Source organism: Chlorocebus sabaeus, chromosome 20, assembly GCF_047675955.1.
Source record: "Chlorocebus sabaeus isolate Y175 chromosome 20, mChlSab1.0.hap1, whole genome shotgun sequence".
Lineage (NCBI taxonomy): Eukaryota > Metazoa > Chordata > Mammalia > Primates > Cercopithecidae > Chlorocebus > Chlorocebus sabaeus.
The window spans coordinates 70,167,131-70,185,111 of NC_132923.1; the positions used below are offsets into that span (position 1 = coordinate 70,167,131).

General features: G+C 37.7%; 1 protein-coding gene across 16 annotated transcripts in view; it reads right to left on the reverse strand.

The window, feature by feature from the left end:
* SGIP1 (SH3GL interacting endocytic adaptor 1) overlaps positions 1 to 17,981 on the reverse strand; it is a 225,315-nt gene that overhangs the window by 18,912 nt on the left and 188,422 nt on the right. For all 16 annotated transcript variants that reach the window (XM_073007221.1, XM_038001163.2, XM_038001198.2 and 13 more), the window contains 2 exons: positions 11,154 to 11,265; positions 1,196 to 1,351 (listed from right to left, as the gene is read on the reverse strand). In XM_073007221.1, coding sequence (XP_072863322.1) covers positions 1,196 to 1,351; positions 11,154 to 11,265 — 268 coding nt within the window. The remainder of the gene's footprint in view (positions 1 to 1,195; positions 1,352 to 11,153; positions 11,266 to 17,981) is intronic.

Genomic DNA, 17,981 nt, shown 5'->3' on the forward strand with positions numbered 1-17,981 from the left:
GGTTGTTAAAATGTACTGGAGACGGGCAAGATTGGATTCAGGGAGAGAAGAAGGCAAGTGCAGTGCTACGGGGAAAAGACAGTGGTCACTTGGACAAGGGAGGTGGCAGTAGAGAGAAAAGTGGCCACTTCAGACAGAGGTTTGTAGATGAACATCAGGACTTTCTGATGGAGAAGCTGTCAAGAAGACTCCTTTCAGCTCATTCACTGCAAATAATTAGCTTGTATAATTGATCATTTTAATAGCATGCATGCATGTGGGTTTGTGTGACTGTGCGTATGCATAATAAAGACATCAAATTCAGGTTTAATAGCTAGAAAATGTGAAAATTATATTTATATAAACAGATTTGCATAAGTTTATTTTATGTCATACATGTAAAGTTCCGTCAAAGCAATGATCATTACAATGAAATTGTATTAAATATTAAACCTGTATTTGATGTCTTTATTATGCAGATGCACATGCACAGTCACATCTACACACACAATTGATTTAAAGAGAAAGCCGGGTGCGGTGGCTCATGGCTGTAATCCCAGCACTTTGGAAGGCTGAGGCGGGCAGATCACTTGAGGTCAGGAGTTTGAGACCAGCCTGGCCAACATGGCGAAACCCCATCTCTACTAAAAATACAAAAATTAGCCAGGCGTGGTGGTGGGCACCTGTAATCTCAGCTACTTGGGAGGCTGAGGCAGGAGAACCACTTGAACCAAGGAGGTGGAGGTTGCAGTGAGCTGAGACGGTGCCACTGCACTCCAGCCTAGGCAACAGAGTGAGGCTCCATCTCAAAAATAAAATAAAATGAAATAAAATAAAAATAAAAAGATGCTCATACAATGAAAGGATTTTATTCTTGTTATTTGGCTCATTTCCTGCCATTGTCATCCACTGTCTGTTGATAATGAGTAAAACAGACAATAAACTGTTGCTGATACAGATTTTCTTACTCTATCTCTCTAACCACTTGAGATAGTGGGCCATTAAAACATGTATATGCATATGCAGTCACACACACACACACACAATCCACAACAAATTTTGATAGCTGGTAGATTCCGTGTTTGAATCTACAAATATATCTGAGTGGCGGTAATTTCACTATAGTGCGACTCTCTTGCTAAGATATATCCCTCATCTAAGTACAAAGTACTAAGTCACATATATCTCTGAAAAATTTAAGCAAAATCATATTTACCAGCAGAGAAGTTGGGGATTTGGCAGGACGTGTTCTAACCTGCTGAAATTTACCACCCGAAAAGTCAGAGCAGCTGGGGATGGGTTGTTGGCAAAGTGTCTGGTGATGCCAGCAGGAAATGACAACACCATTTCTCCAGTAATCTTAACGATACATCTGGCATATCAAAACACAGAGAGGAAAGAGAGAGAAAACCGATGTCAATACACTGAATCAAACTGAATCAAAACTGCTGTGAAAAACAATTTATGAGGCAATGTTAAACAGCAGAAGAGGCGCAGAAGAGATAAAAGGTATTTTCTTACAATTCCATTAAAAAATACTTTAACTTCCATTTTAGGTTCAGGGGTACATGTGCAGGTTTGTTATATAGGTAAACACGTGACTTGGGGATTTGGTGTACAGATTATTTTGTCACCTGGGTACTAAGCATAGTACTTGACAGGTTTTTTTTTTTTTTTTTTTCCTGAACCTTTCTCTTTTCCCAGCCTCCTCCCTCAAGCAGGCCCCAGTTTCTGTTGTTCCCCTCTTTCTGTCCACGTGTTCTCATTATTTAGCTACCACTTATAAGTAAGAACATGAGGTGTTTGTTTTTCTGTTCCTGTGTTGGTTTGGGAAGGATAATGGCCTTCAGTTCCATCCATGTTCCTGCAAAGGACATGATCTCATTCTTTTTTATGGCTGTGTAGCGTTCCATGGTGTACATATAACACATTTTCTTTGTCTAGTCTACCACCGGTGGCCATTTAGGTTGATTCTGTGTCTTAGCTGTTGTGAATAGTACTGCAATGAACATACCAATGCATGTGTCTTGATGATAGAATGATTTATATTTCTTTGGGAATATAACCAGTAACGGGATCTTTGGGTCAAAGGGTAGTTCTGTTTTTAGCCCTTTGAGGAATCACCACACTACTTTCTACTATGGTTGAATTAATTTACACTCTCACCGGAAGTGTATCATTTCTAACTTATCTGAGAACTAAATGGTCAACACTTATTTTACAAAGTGACTATTTTGTTTTATATGTTTTGAAATGTAAGAAGAAAAGCACAGCTTTTCTCTTTCTGTAGAAGTCTATAGCTTCGTCTCATGAATAGAATCCTCTGCTCTGGTGGTTCTCCCTCACTTTGATTTCTGAATCTTTGGCAGCATATTTGAAGATAGTAAACTGTACAATGTTATCACATTATTTCTTGGGACTTGTCCTAGTTCATCGAGTAACATGAGTAATGCCTTTAGCATGTTCTTTTATGTACTCATGAGGTAAAGTTTTTGCCTGCAGGTAACTAGTTCTTCATTCCATTACTTTGTCTATTTGGTCAAAATTGTAAAATCAGTCAGATAAGTTAACACAATGGGATGATAGTGTGGAAGGAAAAATAATTCTTTGTTTTTTAAAAAAAGACTTTATGAAGATATAATTGATATATAATAAACTGAACTTATTTATAGTGTAAAACTCCATGAGATTATATGATGTAAAATCATCATACAATTAAGAAAATGAACATGTCCATCATCCCTGAAAGTTTCCTTATGCTTTTTTGTAATCCCTTTTTGTAATCGCTCCCGCTGCTTCCTTTCCCTGTCCCTAGGCAAGAGTTAATACGCTCCCGGTCACTATACCTTCATTTGCAATTTCTAGAATTTTATATAACAGAATTGTAAGGTGTGCGATTTTTTGTTTCTTTCACTCCACATAATTATTTTGAGATTTGTCCATGTAGTTGTGTGCACTAATAGTTCATTTCTTTTCGTGGCTGTGTAGTGTATAGATATACCACAGTTTTAAAAAATATGTTCACCTACTGAAGAACATTTGGGTTCTTTCCAATTTTTGCCAATTACAAATAAAAGTGCAATGGATACACGTGTACAGGTATGAGTATGAATATACCCTGTCATTTCTCTTGGTCAGTACACAGGAGGAGAGTCACTAGCTCACACAACAGGTGTGGGCTCTCAAAGAAACTGCCTGTTTTCTAAAGTGGAAAACACAGCTGTGCGTGAGGGTTTTAGTTATTCCACATTCTCACCAACACTTGGTAGAATTGATCATTTAAATCTTAGCCATTCTCATAGATGAGTAGTGGTATCTTCTTGTTGTTTTAATTTGCATTTGCATAATGGTTAAGGATCATAAGCATCTTTTATGTGCTTGCCATCAGTTATCTTCTTTGGCAAAGTGTCTGCTTAAACTGTCTGCCAAGTTTTTAAATAGAGTTGTTTGTTCTCTTATTGAATGTTAAGGTTTCTTTATACGTTCTCGGCATTTCAGTTGTCAGATATATAATTTGCATCCCAGTCTGTGGCTTGTTTTGTTTTTTCTTTCTCTTAAAAACACATTTGAAGAGCAGAAGTTTCTAATTCATCACTTTATTCTTTTATGGGTTATATCTAATCCAGTCATTATTTTGATGTCTTATTTAAGAAGTCTTTGCCAAACTCAAGGTCACAAAAGTTTCATTTATATTTTCTTTTTCCTTTTTGAGACAAGGTCTTTCTCTGTCACCCAGACTAGAGTGCAGTGGTGCAAGCATAGCTTACTGCAGCCTCAAACTCCTGGCCTCAAGCAATCCTCCTACCTTGGCCTCCCAAAGTGCTGGAATTACAGGCATGAGCCACTGCAACTGGCTCACTTATATTTTCTTCTAGAAGTTTAAAAAAATTCTTTGATTTTACATTTAGCTTCATTATCCATTTTCACCTATTTGAGTCTTACAATGTATATAATGTCAAGTATGGATCTCAGTTCATTTTGTGTGTCTGTGGATATAAATATCCAGTTGTTTCAGCCATTATCTGAAGAATATTTTTTTCTTCAGAGAAGATTAAAACCATTTTCTGAGAAGACTGTCCTTTCTCCACCGAATTACTTTGAAAATTTTGTTGAAATCTAATTGTCCTTATCTGTGTGAGTCTATTTCTGGATTCACGATTCATTCTGTTCTACAGATCTATTTGGTCTATTTTTTAAGCCAATATCGCACTGTCTTGATTACGCTAGCTTTATAATACTTATGAAATCAAGTGATGTTCTCTAACTTTGTTCCTTTTCATAGTTGTTTGGGCTATGGTAGGCCCTTTGAATTTCCACATGAGATTTATAATCACTGTGTCAGTGTCTAAATAAAATCAATTCATTGCCTCTCCGTTCCAATTCACCCTTTACTAACTGCGCTGAGAAGATTAATGGACCTTTGTTATACTTTCTCTTTGCCTGCAGGAACCATGCTTAGTTTTGTCAGTAGAGGGCGCTAGAGAGACACTGCAGGAGAAAGGGGTTTTCCTTCTCCCTTCCAGCCTGCTTGCAAATGCACGCTCTTGCAATGCACAAGGCTTATGTAGTGCCAGGCTGTTGCAGTGCAAGAGGCTTGTGTGTGGTTCCTGCAGTGCATGTAGTGTCCCCAGAGTGTGCGTTTTGCAAGTCATTTAGCTCTGCCAGGGGCTGGTAGCACAGACAGCTTTCCTGTCATCTGACTCATGGAGTACAACTGGCTGGGCTGCCACAATGCTCAGATCTTGCAATGCAGATGGATTCTTTTCCAGCCTCCTGCCATGTTCATGCCTTCTCCATTGTCATCTTCTGCAGTGCATGGTGGCGGCAGCACCCACCGACCTTAGCTTCCCCTGGCACTTCCCTCCGCTAGTTTTGTAGTAGAATGCCTCAGTGAAACACCTCCCCATAAGCAGCTGGAAGTCAGCTGGGCTCTCCTTATGCCAGGCCTGAAAACTCTCAAAGAAGTAAGCTGGAGCAATCATAGGGCACAACTCCTCTCTTAGGGATCACTGCCTTCGCCTGAGGTCCAGTGTCTTGCAAGTCATTGTTTTATATATTTTGCTCATTTTTAAGCTGTTTGAGGTAGAAGGGTAAACTGGTCTGTTATTCTACCTTGGCTAAAGCAGAAATTTCACGAAGCTCATTCTTCTTTGGGAAACAGTACATACTTAAAGTGAGTGAGCTTCTTTATGATTTCCTCCGATGTCTCCACAGTTGACTCTTGTAGTACTTCACCTCTAAGTTCAGGTATGTACTTTCTAGGGAAATTGATGTTAATAAATGAAAACTTTGCTCACATTGTAGCATGGGGTCTCCACATTGTCCCATAGTCACCTTGTATATTGTGTAACTCTAATTGATGAGACACACCTGGTTCAGGTGAAGTGCTCTCTGGCATACATTCAAAATAGCTTAAATGAGGAACTGCTATAACCTTGTGTGTATGAGGCTGGGTTTGGGGCAGAGACGGGGAGCAGATGAGCTTCTTAAAGATGCCATGTGAGCCTCCCTCACTCAGGTGTTAAATCCATAACTTTGTAGTGCTCTGAATGAGATTTTTGGTTTCTGGAAGTCTGCATCTCCATCTTTCCTGGAGAACACTGCTGACCTCCCAGTTTGGGAGCAAGCTGCTGCCTTCCTTCTCTACCTTTTAGATCCATTAACCCTGTTTGTACACTAGTGCCAAATTGTTCTGAGCCTTGACTTCCCCTCAAGCTGAGTCTACTCTTGATATTTGTCCATTTGTGGACATGTAGAATATTGTTTGGCAGCTATTAGAAAACAATTAGAGCATTTATAAAATTAGATTTCAGCACCTACCATCACTCAGTATATTGTTATTAGCAGTAGTGGCTCAACTGTTTTTTAACTGGTAGGGAATTTTCTCAGTTTTCTTTCCAGGTTGCTCAAAATGAGATCTAAATGGTGTCTTGGTAGGAGATAAAGTTTCTGTTTTGAAAGCAAGTCAGACAGGGAGGAGGTGGCATTTATTACAGGCATCTGTCTATTCACTCCTAACTATACAAGTTGTTATTATTATTTCTTCCAGTGGGGTGGTAATTTAAAAATGAGCAAAATAGCCTCTGCTTTCAAAGGGCATAGTGTCGGGTAGAAGGTGGGAGAGGTAGTCCACATAGCCCTGTGTAAGAAGTACTGAAGCCTCAATTACATTTCAGCATCACAATTGTCAGAGCCAGAACTTTTGCTGACTTAATAACCCATCCAGTGTCTAAATTGACCTGAAATGTTCTATAAACAAATTGAATATTTCCTATACTCACTAAATAATTTTATTTTTAACTTAAGGATTGTTCCTACCAGTATGCAAGGTGGCTACATTTCATGTGAGTTTGGATGTGGAAATAATGCAAGATGGAAATATGAATAGATGCTTACTTCATGAATAAAATAAGAAATCGTGAATCCTCATAAATGAAATATTTGTCAAAAAATGGCAAAACTTCAAAGTCAACCAGCCAAGTGACTTATACACTGGATTTTTCCTAGTGCCATGGGCAGCACCCATTAGCTGATCACAGAAACACTGGCCAGTTTTGTTCAGGGAATGTGTGAGGTCATCAGAGATGCATCTCTTTCATAAAATGTGATTTATATGTACTGCTCACTAAACTCCCAGATCTCTTTCTCAGTGTACATCTTTGTAGATGTAGCTTCTCTTCTTTTCTTTACAATTCCCTTTCTTTGGCTTATGTACTGCTTTTCATATTATGAGACTAAGTTCAAAAGAAGGCCTTTCCAAAACATTTCTTAATATCCTTTCCATTTAGCCTTCCTTGGTTTTTCCTTTCTCTAGGTTTGCTTGGAGCAGGTACAAATCTTTTTCTAGAAAACTGCGTTGCAGTTTTGTGCACATCTTATTTACTATTGTGAAGGCAAGTTCTGTGTCATAGGTTCTGGGAAGGCAATGGTGCATAACGCAGAACTCAGAGTAAGAACTCAGTGTTTAAAATATAAATTTATACATTTACATATTTATTTATAGGGTGCCTACACAATAAACCAGGCACAATGTAATGTGCTAGAATTGGCAGTGACAAATTGGACAAATGGTCCTTGTGCAAACCTCTAGTTTAAACAGGAAGACAGATACTGAATAAATAATTAAAATGTGACGATAAAAGAAGGATAAGAGACAGCTGAGAAACCTAAGCTTTTCTAGGGAATTAGAGAGTTAATCTCTGACCCTTATTTTTAAGCACCAAGGTTCTTTAAATAGAAACTAATAGCGGGAGATGTGTTTCCCCAATCAGTAGCAAAGATCAAGGAATTCGCTGCCAGTGAGCTACTGAGAAAGTCTTACAGAATACCTGTTACAGGTGCTCCGAATATTTAGAGTATAACTATATTTAAATGGGTTACATATCATAGTATATAATAATTAAGATAGTAGATTTCTGTTCCCAGTGGATGGTCTGAGAACAAATGGCTTTGATGCAGGATGACAGGGAACTATAGACAAAATCAAATCCAAATGCCTTTGCTGCATCATTTCTCTCTTTGGTACCTTGGTTGGCATTATTTCCACCTGGTGATAGAACTTGAGTTGTTTCCTTGAAAGTGAATAATAAAGGAAGAGCAATTAACATGGTGCTGAAGAGGCAATTAAATATATAAGGGTGTCACTTCATGATTCATTTATGTTTATAAGTTATTCATTTATAAGTTTCTGGTTTCTAAATTTTAATGAAATATATTGGATCTCCCACCTACCAGCATACAGGACATCCTACAACTATTTGTGGCAATAAAATTAAAAACAGATATACATCCACAAGTCAAAGGCTCAGTTAATTTAGAAGGGTCACTAATATTAATTTGGCTCAAGTGCCATGTCATTGGAATGCCAAGGCTGCAGACACCAGGCTTACAGGTGCAGACCACCCTACACACCTGTCATAGTGTATTGGGAAACTGAACCAGGGTGAAAACTCTGGCTTATATTGTGACAGGCTGACAGGGGATAGGCTGCTATACCACTTACTGGAATTAAGAAATATGTTATTAAGGGCTTCTTGACTCCCATTGCACCATAGTTACACGTGTTCTATGGTGCACTTGTTGTTATATTTATGCACAAGTCCTATTTTGCATCTGAGCTGTCTTTATTACCAATATGTCTCCTGTCTAGCACAATGGCAGGTACATAGTAGCCATTTTGTAAATGTTAGGAGAGTAATTCAATTTAACTTGTTCAGCAAATATGCCTTGTCCTGTTTAGCTGAGGACACAACAGTGAACCAAACAGGCAAAATCCAGCTCTCATGGTGTTTACATTCTAGTAAGGAAGAAGACAAATAATGGAAAACAACAACAAAAAAGATGTTAAGAGAGAAGGGCTATGGAGACAGAGAATGTGAGGTAAAGGGGAAGAAAATGTTGACGGGGTGGGGAGCTCTGCTATTATTTTATACAGAATGGACAGGTAAGGTCTCTTTGATAAATTTACTGAAGAACCATGAAGGGAATGAGGGGACAAGTCACTCAGAACCTAGGAGAAGAATCTAGGAGAGAAAGCATCTGAAGGCAGAAAGTGCAGCAAATGACAACCCCTGAGGTGAGGATGGGTTGGGGTGATGGAAGAGAGACGCCAGGAGGCCATGTGGCTAGACTGGAGTGAATATGGAGGTGACGGTTGGAGGCATGGTCAGGGATAAGGAAAGGAGTGATGGAGATGGGATCAGAGAAACAGCCACTGGGGTGAGGCTAGGGGAGTCTCCAAGGGCAGATCATGGAGGGTCTCGTAAGAATATTATGAAGCATTTTGTTTTTACTTTGAACAAGATAGGAGGATTTTGAGCAGAAGAGTGACATGTATGTTGAGACTTTGTAGGGGTGCAAAAGTGGAAGAAGGGAGATCCATTAGGTCTCCCTGAATAAATTAGTGGATGAACGAATGAAAGCCAATTAGGAAGCAGACAAAGATGAATTCATTCTTGTGGATCCCCAGTGATTTTCACTTAGGTATACACTTTCACTCCACACTCCTGACTACTCTAATTTTTAAAAAGGGCATTTCTGGCCAGGCACAGTGGCTCACACCTGTAATCCTAGCTCTTTGGGAGGCCAAGGTGGGCAGATCGTTTGAGCCCCGGAGTTCAAGACCAGCCTGGGCAACATGACAAAACCCTGTCTCTACAAAAAATACAAAAATTAGCCAGGTGTGGTGGCGTGTGCCTGTAGTCCCAGCTACTCAGAAGGTTGAAGTGGGAGAATTGCCTGAGACTGGGAGGTTGAGGCTGCAGTGAGCTGTGATTGTGCCATTGTGTTTCAGCCTCCGTGACAAAGTGAGACTCCATCTCAAAAAATAAATAAAAACATAGAAGGGTGTTTCTGTCTGCTTTTCTCAATTCAGGCCAACCTGATTTTCTAAGGTATAGTCAGTAGTCAGTGGTAAGTATTTCTTAGAACTGGAATAACAGAAAATTATGCACATCCTTTATCCAAAGAAGATTCTACAGAACAAATATGTATGAATAAAGCATATCTACAGCTAACGCTCATGGTGTCTACTTGCTTTAACAGTCCGGACGTATGCTCTATAAGAGGTAGCTTGTAATTTCTATTGATACAGGGATGTGGCGAATGGCCTTTCTGTTTTGAGGATGAAAGAGAAAAGACATGGAAAATCCAGAGTCCACAGTGTTTGTTTCTCTATAATATTCTGGGCATAGAATGAAACCTAGATGTTTAAAGAGACATGAAGTTGATAGATCCTAGTGGCTGGTTAGTACACTGAAAGGTGGAGTGACTAATTATATTAGTTTTCCTAATTATATTAATTATAATTATATTAATTATAATTATAACTAATTATATTAATTATAACATTGTTAGATTTCGAGTTTTAGATTTCTATATACACATTGACTTTTTCTTCTCCGGTTTTTAAAATTGTATTTATTTTTCTGAAACAGGGTGTTGCTCTGTCACCCAGACTGGAGTGCAGCGGTGTGATCATGGCTCACTGCTGCCTCTGCCTCCCAGGCTCAAGTGACCCTCCCACCTCAACTTCCCAAGTAGCTGGGACTGCAGGTGTGCACCACCACACTCAGACAATTTTTGTATTTTTTGCAGAGCCAGGATCTCCCTATGTTGCCAGGGGTGGTCTCGAACTCTTGGCCTCAGCAATCCTTCTGCCTTAGCCTCCCAAAGTGCTGGGATTACATGTGTGAGCCACCATGCCTGGTCTCCAGTTCTTATTGTCATAGATATTAAGTTTTTCCAAGCCCTTGTCTTTGTAAGTAAAAAAACTAAGAGCAATTCTTTCCTCACGTAGGCTTTCCCTTTATTGATCAAATTCAGACCTGGAATTATATTAATGACACTATTGAAACTAAGTCTGACTTAGTTGTTTAGTTTTCAGTGTAGATCACTAATCACTTTTAATCTTTTTTTGGATTACAAATCCCTTTGTTAAGTGATAAATGTTATAGACTCTTTCTATAGAATAATGCACACGTGCACACCCATAAAATACACAGTATAATTTCAGGAAAACCATTGATTTTCGGAATCCTATCTATGGAATTCCTTAGCAAGAGGTCAAATATTTAATTATATCATGTATGCATTCAGACCAAGTCCATTGTGAGTATGTACATGTATAAGTGAAATCAGGCTTATGTAAATAGAAGGTGGTGAATTCTCCCTAGAATTTTTACTTTGTTCTGATTATAATTTTTTTCTTTCTCTTTCATTTTTGGCCAGTTTTTCCTTACTTAGTAAGGGTAACAGAAAATTTGTTCCCTTGCTACTTTGAGTGTTTTGGGAAGGTGTTTTTTCTTTCATGTTCTCATTCCAGTGAACCATTGTTTTAATTTATACGTGGGTGATTCCCATCCAGGAAAGATTAAGACAATAAAAGACATGATCTGCACATTTACTTTTGTGAGACAATAAATTTCTTCATTGTTGACAGACTGGGTTAGAGTTTTCTGTTACTTGCAACCAAAGCAGAATCGAAGATTTCTAGGTTTCTAGAGTAAGTTATCTAGAACCAAAATGGAATCAAAGGTTTCTAGAGTAAATTCTCTTGATACATTTTAAAAAGCATGAAATCAATATTCCTAATGACATTTTCACCTCTATTGTAGCTGTGCCACCTACTATTGCTAACTGAATTATTTTTTGCATGGACCAAGTATCAGGCTTACTTGCTTGGATCAGCTCCTTTGAAGTAGGCATTGACTGTTTCTGTAAATGCTGCTGCAACAGGGAGAGTGTCCTGGGCTCCCATGGTTAGGGGGCTGGGTCCCCTGGAAGAACCTGCATGAAATGAAAAGTTTTCATTTATTATGAAATTAAGAGACACATTAGTATATGTGAAATTAAAAGCCCATTAAAGGATTAAGGAATAAAATCTACCCCTTAATGTTAAAAAAAATGTGCTAAGAACCATAACTCTGTATATTCAACATAGAGCTCAAGTATTTAAAAGGAAATATTTGGCTAGTTTACAGACAAACACACTTGAAATTAATTCAATTACGTATTCTGGCACAGAAAAGAAAATCCAAGCAGAACGAAGTCATAGGGATTTTCAAATGTTTTGCATAAAACATAAGGCAGTATTTGCATGACAGTTTGTACAGCAGGTGGCTAATAAAGACAATTATTAGTTTCCTATTTGAGCATTCAGTCCAATCAATTGCCCATACTAAAAACTTTTTTCATTTCTTTGTTTTGAATAGCAGCCAAGTGGTATCACATTACCCATTTTTTTCCCTGGATTATTTCCATTTCAAAAAGCCCAGTTACTCTCAGATCAAGTAAGCTCAAGTTTACATGTCCAAAAACATACACAACCAAAATATACACATTGACTTAGCACAACACATAAATGCACTAATTCACACTATTAAAAATAACGCCAGCTCTCATGTCTGTTGAACACCTGCTATACACAGGTGTTCATGCAGATATGGGCAAGACATGTCTGTGCGAACACGGGTGCCTTGCATGAATAATCTCATTCAAATTCCACATTGGCCCTGTGGGATAGGTATGATTATTCCCATTTAATAGAAGAGGAAATGGAAGCTCCATGTAAGTGACTTGCCTAAGATAATATAGTTAGTTAAATGGCAAAACAAAAATTCAAACCTAGGTGTATCTCCCTATGGAACTCATGTTTTTCCCACCATACCATGCAGTGTTCTAAATGAAACATTTTCCTGTATCATTTTACTGTAACCTATAGCTTCTGAAAGCATCAACATTTAAGATTATTATTTTTGTTATTGATCTGTGGGCATGGTATTGAGCAGTAAAGTTTTGGTAATTATTACATAAAGTATTTAATTATGTCACATACGCACTGCTTCCCCTTCCTGCCAAACAAAATGCGTTTCTCCTCCCCACTCCCGGCATGGACTATATACTTTAGTGTTAGGCTTGTTTTCTTTTGCCTTCAATAACTTTTGTCCTCTTCTCCAGGTCTGAAAATAATCTACCATTTGTACACCTCCCTCCTCAATAAAGTTTTCCTTGATCACTATAGTTCATGCTAGCCTCTTTTCTGTCTCCTCTTGGCTTTCAATATCTTGGACTTGCCAATTGACAATTAATTTAACAAACAGTTATCTAATATCTAATATCTACTATGTATCAGGTATTATGGTAGGTGTTGGGGATTCAAAAACACATGGTCTTTGCCCTCAATGAGTTACAGTTCAATGTACTGATGTCATCATCAGCAGCATTGTGATCATCAACATCATCAACAGTCACTAATCTTAATTACCTCCATTAACATTATTTGTTGCACACTTACTGTTTTATATATATTACCTACGTAAATGTATGAAGTAAGTATTGTCTTCATTTTACAGTTTGATGGAAACAAGGCTCAAAGAGTTTATACAACTTGTTCAGTCCTGCACAGCTGGTATGCACAAAGTTTAAGATTGGCACTGGGGTATGTATGAGTTCAAAGCTTAGACTCTGAGGACATTATTATTTTGCCTTCTTAGTAGGCAATTATGTACCAACTGGGCAATTACAGACTCACTTGGTGAGTCTGAAGTTGGAGTATGCATGGCTAAGTCTTTGCTGCCCATAGAGCCCTACATTTTAAAAGAGAGTTACAATGGCATTAGCTTCTTTAATGAGACCTTGACAGTCCCTAAAACCCAGCCTGGATGATATTGGCCTTCCACTAAATACATGTTGAATTATCCACGGTTGGGTCTCAGAAAAGTAAGGTTTATGCACATTTATAAACAATAAAGGCACAATAAACACAGGCCATTATTTTGTAATGGTGTTGTTCAGTTTATTTGCTCACTTGTTAGTTCAAATGTTTATTGAGCGACTACCAGTTTCTGGAGAAGAATGCTTCTCTAACTGTTGGTTAAAACTAGGCCACAGTGGTAAGAGGGCTGGACTGTTACCACTCTGTCAGGGTCATTGCTACTATGTGATTGAAACTTGGCATTTGGTGAGGAGGATAGATAACTCTACAATCAAATGGAGTGATTTGATAAATTCTTAAAAAAAATGAGCAAAGCTCTATGAAAGCACTTAATGATGCTTGTATAGGTCAGAGAAGGTTTCATTAAGATGATATTGGAGCTGAAGTCTGAGGAAGAAGATGATCTTACAAAGAGTAGAAGGAAGGAGGTCTACCTTGTATGTACATGTGGAGCTGAGCAGACACATTTAAGAAACCACAGCAAGTGTGGTACTGTTTGTGTGTGTATGTGAGTGTGGTGGGTATTGAAGGGTGACATGTGGAAGCAGATGAGGCTTGGGGAGTTAGCAATTAGGTCATGAAGAGTTTTATATAAACATTTAGGAAAATTTGTCTTTATAGCCATTAAAATCATAATTCCTTTTTGATAATCTAATACAAATCTAAGAATACTTTTCAGAGCAAAGCACACATATATACATCATATTTATTATTTAAAGTAGAATTATAAATTTCCTGATGTTCTTGGGGTTCTGGAACTTGGGTTAGAACACCCTGAATGGAAGATGGGAGTATTTGAAACAATGGAAGTATTTGAAACAATGGATGTCAGTTTAGAGCACGCTAGCTATGTAAATGTATGAAGTAAGTATTGTCTTCATTTTACAGTTTGATGGAACCAAGGCTCAAAGTGTGGTGCATAGTTTAGTGAAGGAGATGATAATGTAGATGAGGAGATTTCTTAGGAAAAAAGATAAAAATGAGGAGAGAAGCAGATGCTAGTATATAAAGGGAATGTCATCATCATAATATTTTTCAATTCTGCAAAGCATTTAATAGTCTTCTAGGATAGTCTTGTGAATAAAATAGTAAAAGTTGTATGGATCATAGTCTTGCCAAGCGAATTGACAATTAGATAAATCACAATATCCAATGAGCATGAATCAGTAGCTATACATCCATTGCGAAGGAACTGTCTAGTGGATTATCTCAGAGACTGGTCCCTAGTCTGGGCTCTTTAGTGGCTTGGATAAAACTGAATAAAGTGCTCAGAAATGGCACACTGTAGTGGCTAAGAGCATGGGATTTAGCATCAGACATACCTGGGATTGAGTCCTGTCTCTGACACTTGTTATCTAAATGATCTTTGGCAGGGATGATGTCATGATACCCACTTTGTAGGCCTGTTCTGAGGATAAAATGAGGCAAAGCATTTAGCACCGCGCTTGAACCACAGTAAGCACTCAGTAATGACTAGCTACTTTTATGATGATCATCATGGCAGATTCATTAAAAGAGCTAAAATTTTTCTTATATTTTTGAGGTACTGAACGGGAACTTATAAGAAAAATATCAGCAGAAACAATTGTAAAATTCTTATATATCAAGGTTTAAAATTAATGAAACAATTGTGGTTTGGTGAAAACTTGCTTGGTAGAAGAATATGTGAAAAAAAGCACCTGGAGGTTTTAGTTGATCATCAATTTTCTATTGTTGAGTTCTCAACCTCTTGCCTAGCTTGGGCTATATCAAAGGATGAGTAAGAGACACATCACTAGAAATGATGGTTGTAGTGCTTTTTGTTTGCTTGTGTGCTTTGTTTTAAAGCTCACAGATGGCAATTGGAACACACATCCACAAGTCAAAGACCACACTCTTCAGTGTAATGATACACAAGGCCATCTGTGGCATGATCAAGACCCATTTCTCCTTACCCACCTCCCCCCCACGTCCCCCAACAACACATCCTCTAGCTATGATAACTTCTGGGCACTATAGTCCTTACTGTAGAACTCATCAGTGATGCCAGGGAAGCAGAAACACACAAAACAACAAACATTTACAAAGAACTTTCTTATCTTTAAGGATCCAAAATTTATAACCCTAATTTCTTCACATCCCTATACATTGCAATCGATATGCCATTTTGTGTTTTACTTTTTCCCACTTACAATATTTTTTATTGCTATTTAGTCTACATATCATTTTCTGCAACTATTTGTTATTCTACAAGCATTGTCCAAATGTTGAACAACTTCTAGATAGCAATCTAAATCCATTTTTGTTTAAACTGGTATTGTTTTCCTTTTTTAATTTCCTTAAGATGTAACGTATTCCTACAAAGTAGAATGACCAAATCAAAAGGCAGATCAATGTTTAATTGACAAAAGTACCAGGTATTTTGCATAAAGATTATACTCAGTGAAAATGATATGAGTAATAAATGAATGCTTTCATTCCCCCATAGCACCTCAGAGAGTTTTCGTTTAGTAGCATTATTGGAAAACAGGGCTAAAACCAGAAAAGTGTCCAAGATAATGAGGAATTCAAGCCTTATGGCCTAAGAGGACTAAGAGGGGCCTGGAAACTGTTTTCTAATAACTGAAATAATATTAACAGACAGCGACTCTGGAGACCAGAGTTCAAGGCTATAGATCTGCAAGTTAATAGCTCTGTGGCCTTGGGGAAATCTCTTAAACTTAGGTTCTCTCGATCATGAAATGAAGGCAATAGACTGCATAGTGTCTGTGTTTTAAGATCCTATGATTTTAAGTCGACTATAGGCATTTAAAATTTTTACAGTAAGAATAACTTTCTAACAGAAAAATAAACTGCCCTGGAAAACAGCATACCCTCACTGGAGATTTGGGTGGCTCTGTCATATTTACTGAGACACTACCATGTACAAGATAGTGGTGAGGACATAAATATGTAGTCTTTCAGGAAAAAAGACATAAACATATGGAAAACTAAATAACAATAATGTATGCAAACAAGAGGTTAGGTAAGATGATGGTTCAAGTGACATCACTATGGGATTATTTCGCTGCAAGACTAATTACTAAATGAGTGGTATAACAGATGCTATTAGTTGATTTAATAAAGGAAACCTGGACTCTAGAGTCATATAGACTTCGGTGTAAATCCTGGCTCTTTGGCTTACCATCTGTATGTCGAGGGACAATGTATTTAAGTCTCTCTGTAATCAGTTTCCTCATCTTTAAAATGGTATCAAGATAGTATCAATGTTAAAGGCTCACGGTGAACATCAAACTGCATAAATCATTTGTGAAATACTTAACGTGGTATGTACTTGAAAACATATGACTAATATTATTGTTTTTGTTGCTGTCATTTTTGTCAGGGTGAACTTTACTAAGGTTGTTGAATTAGCATTGGTTCTTTGAAGTTGAGTAGGTTTCTAGGCAGAAACAAAGGGAGATACAAAACAAATAGAATTCTTCACTGAGCATGGAGTTAGCATAGAATTCTTTCAGCTTCCTTCCGTCACTAAAATTCTATCATATAATCTGTGCATGTGTGCCTAATTTTTCACATATCACATAGGTAGCTATTATATTGATTTCAGTGGCTTGATAATAATACTTGTGTCAATAGGAGATAAAGTTGGTTGAATGCATGTTTATTTTATTCAAATAAAGAAATTATTTGAATAATCATAATTAATTTATTAAAATGTGAGTTCCTGTAATAATTAGACATTATGCTAGGTGCCGAGGGATACACAGAAATGTATGAGGCATATCCTTCCCTCTATGGAGTTTATTGTATAAAAGAGAATTATAATATTAACTACAAATGAAACACTGTATGAAGTTAGAGAACAGTCTAATATTGTAATTATTATATTATTGTTGTTAATAATAATTTACCAAGAATTCAATTGGAGGCAGTATTTATTGACATGGTTTTTATGTCTGTCCTTCAATAACATCAAAAATCAAACACTAACGTGGCTTTATGTCCTTTGTACACTGGAATGTACACAGGTTAGGTGCAATTATCTCTAGCCCAAAGTAACCCTGCTGGTAAGTGGTGAAGCTGAAATTCAGTCTTAGGTTTTCTGGCTCTCTTAATGGTAGTTGTAGCAGCAATGAAAATTTCTCTCTCTTACAGCATACCAACCACTATTCAAAGGACTTTACTTATATTAATTACTAATCCTGGTAATAAGGTAAGTTTATGAGCGCTATAAGTACCATTCTTGCCCTTGTTTTACAGATGAGAAAATGGTTTCAAGTCATTCAATAGCCTTGCCATCGTCACCTGGCAAGTAAACAATCAAAACAGAACTGTGATGCAAACCAAGCACTGCCTGACTCCGGATGCCACCCTCCTCCCTACTTTGCTCAAGGAGCATAGAAGTCAAGAGAGAGTTATCTTAGGAACCTGATGATGTATTTGTGGTACCCCCAGAAGGATGAGTTGCTGCCATTAGCCTGTGGACCTCCAACAGAAAAGCATCTCCAGAGTACTGGGAAGTAATTGACATGCACGCTTTGAGGGGGGTTCTGAGGAACGGAAGAGGGCACAGAGAATCACCAGTGTGTGACTGTGTGTTTTCTGAAAGGCAGTTTTCTGTGACTCTCATTACCAAGCAAGGTCACACAGATATACACATGTAGACAGCCTAAGGCTAAAAATAATTTAAATTCTTAATAGAAGTATGACTTCTGACATCTTTAAAAGATGAGGTCCTTAATTTATGAAAGCATTTCATGGGAAGACAAATGAAAAGTGAACGTGGGGAAGGAGAACAGATTGTATA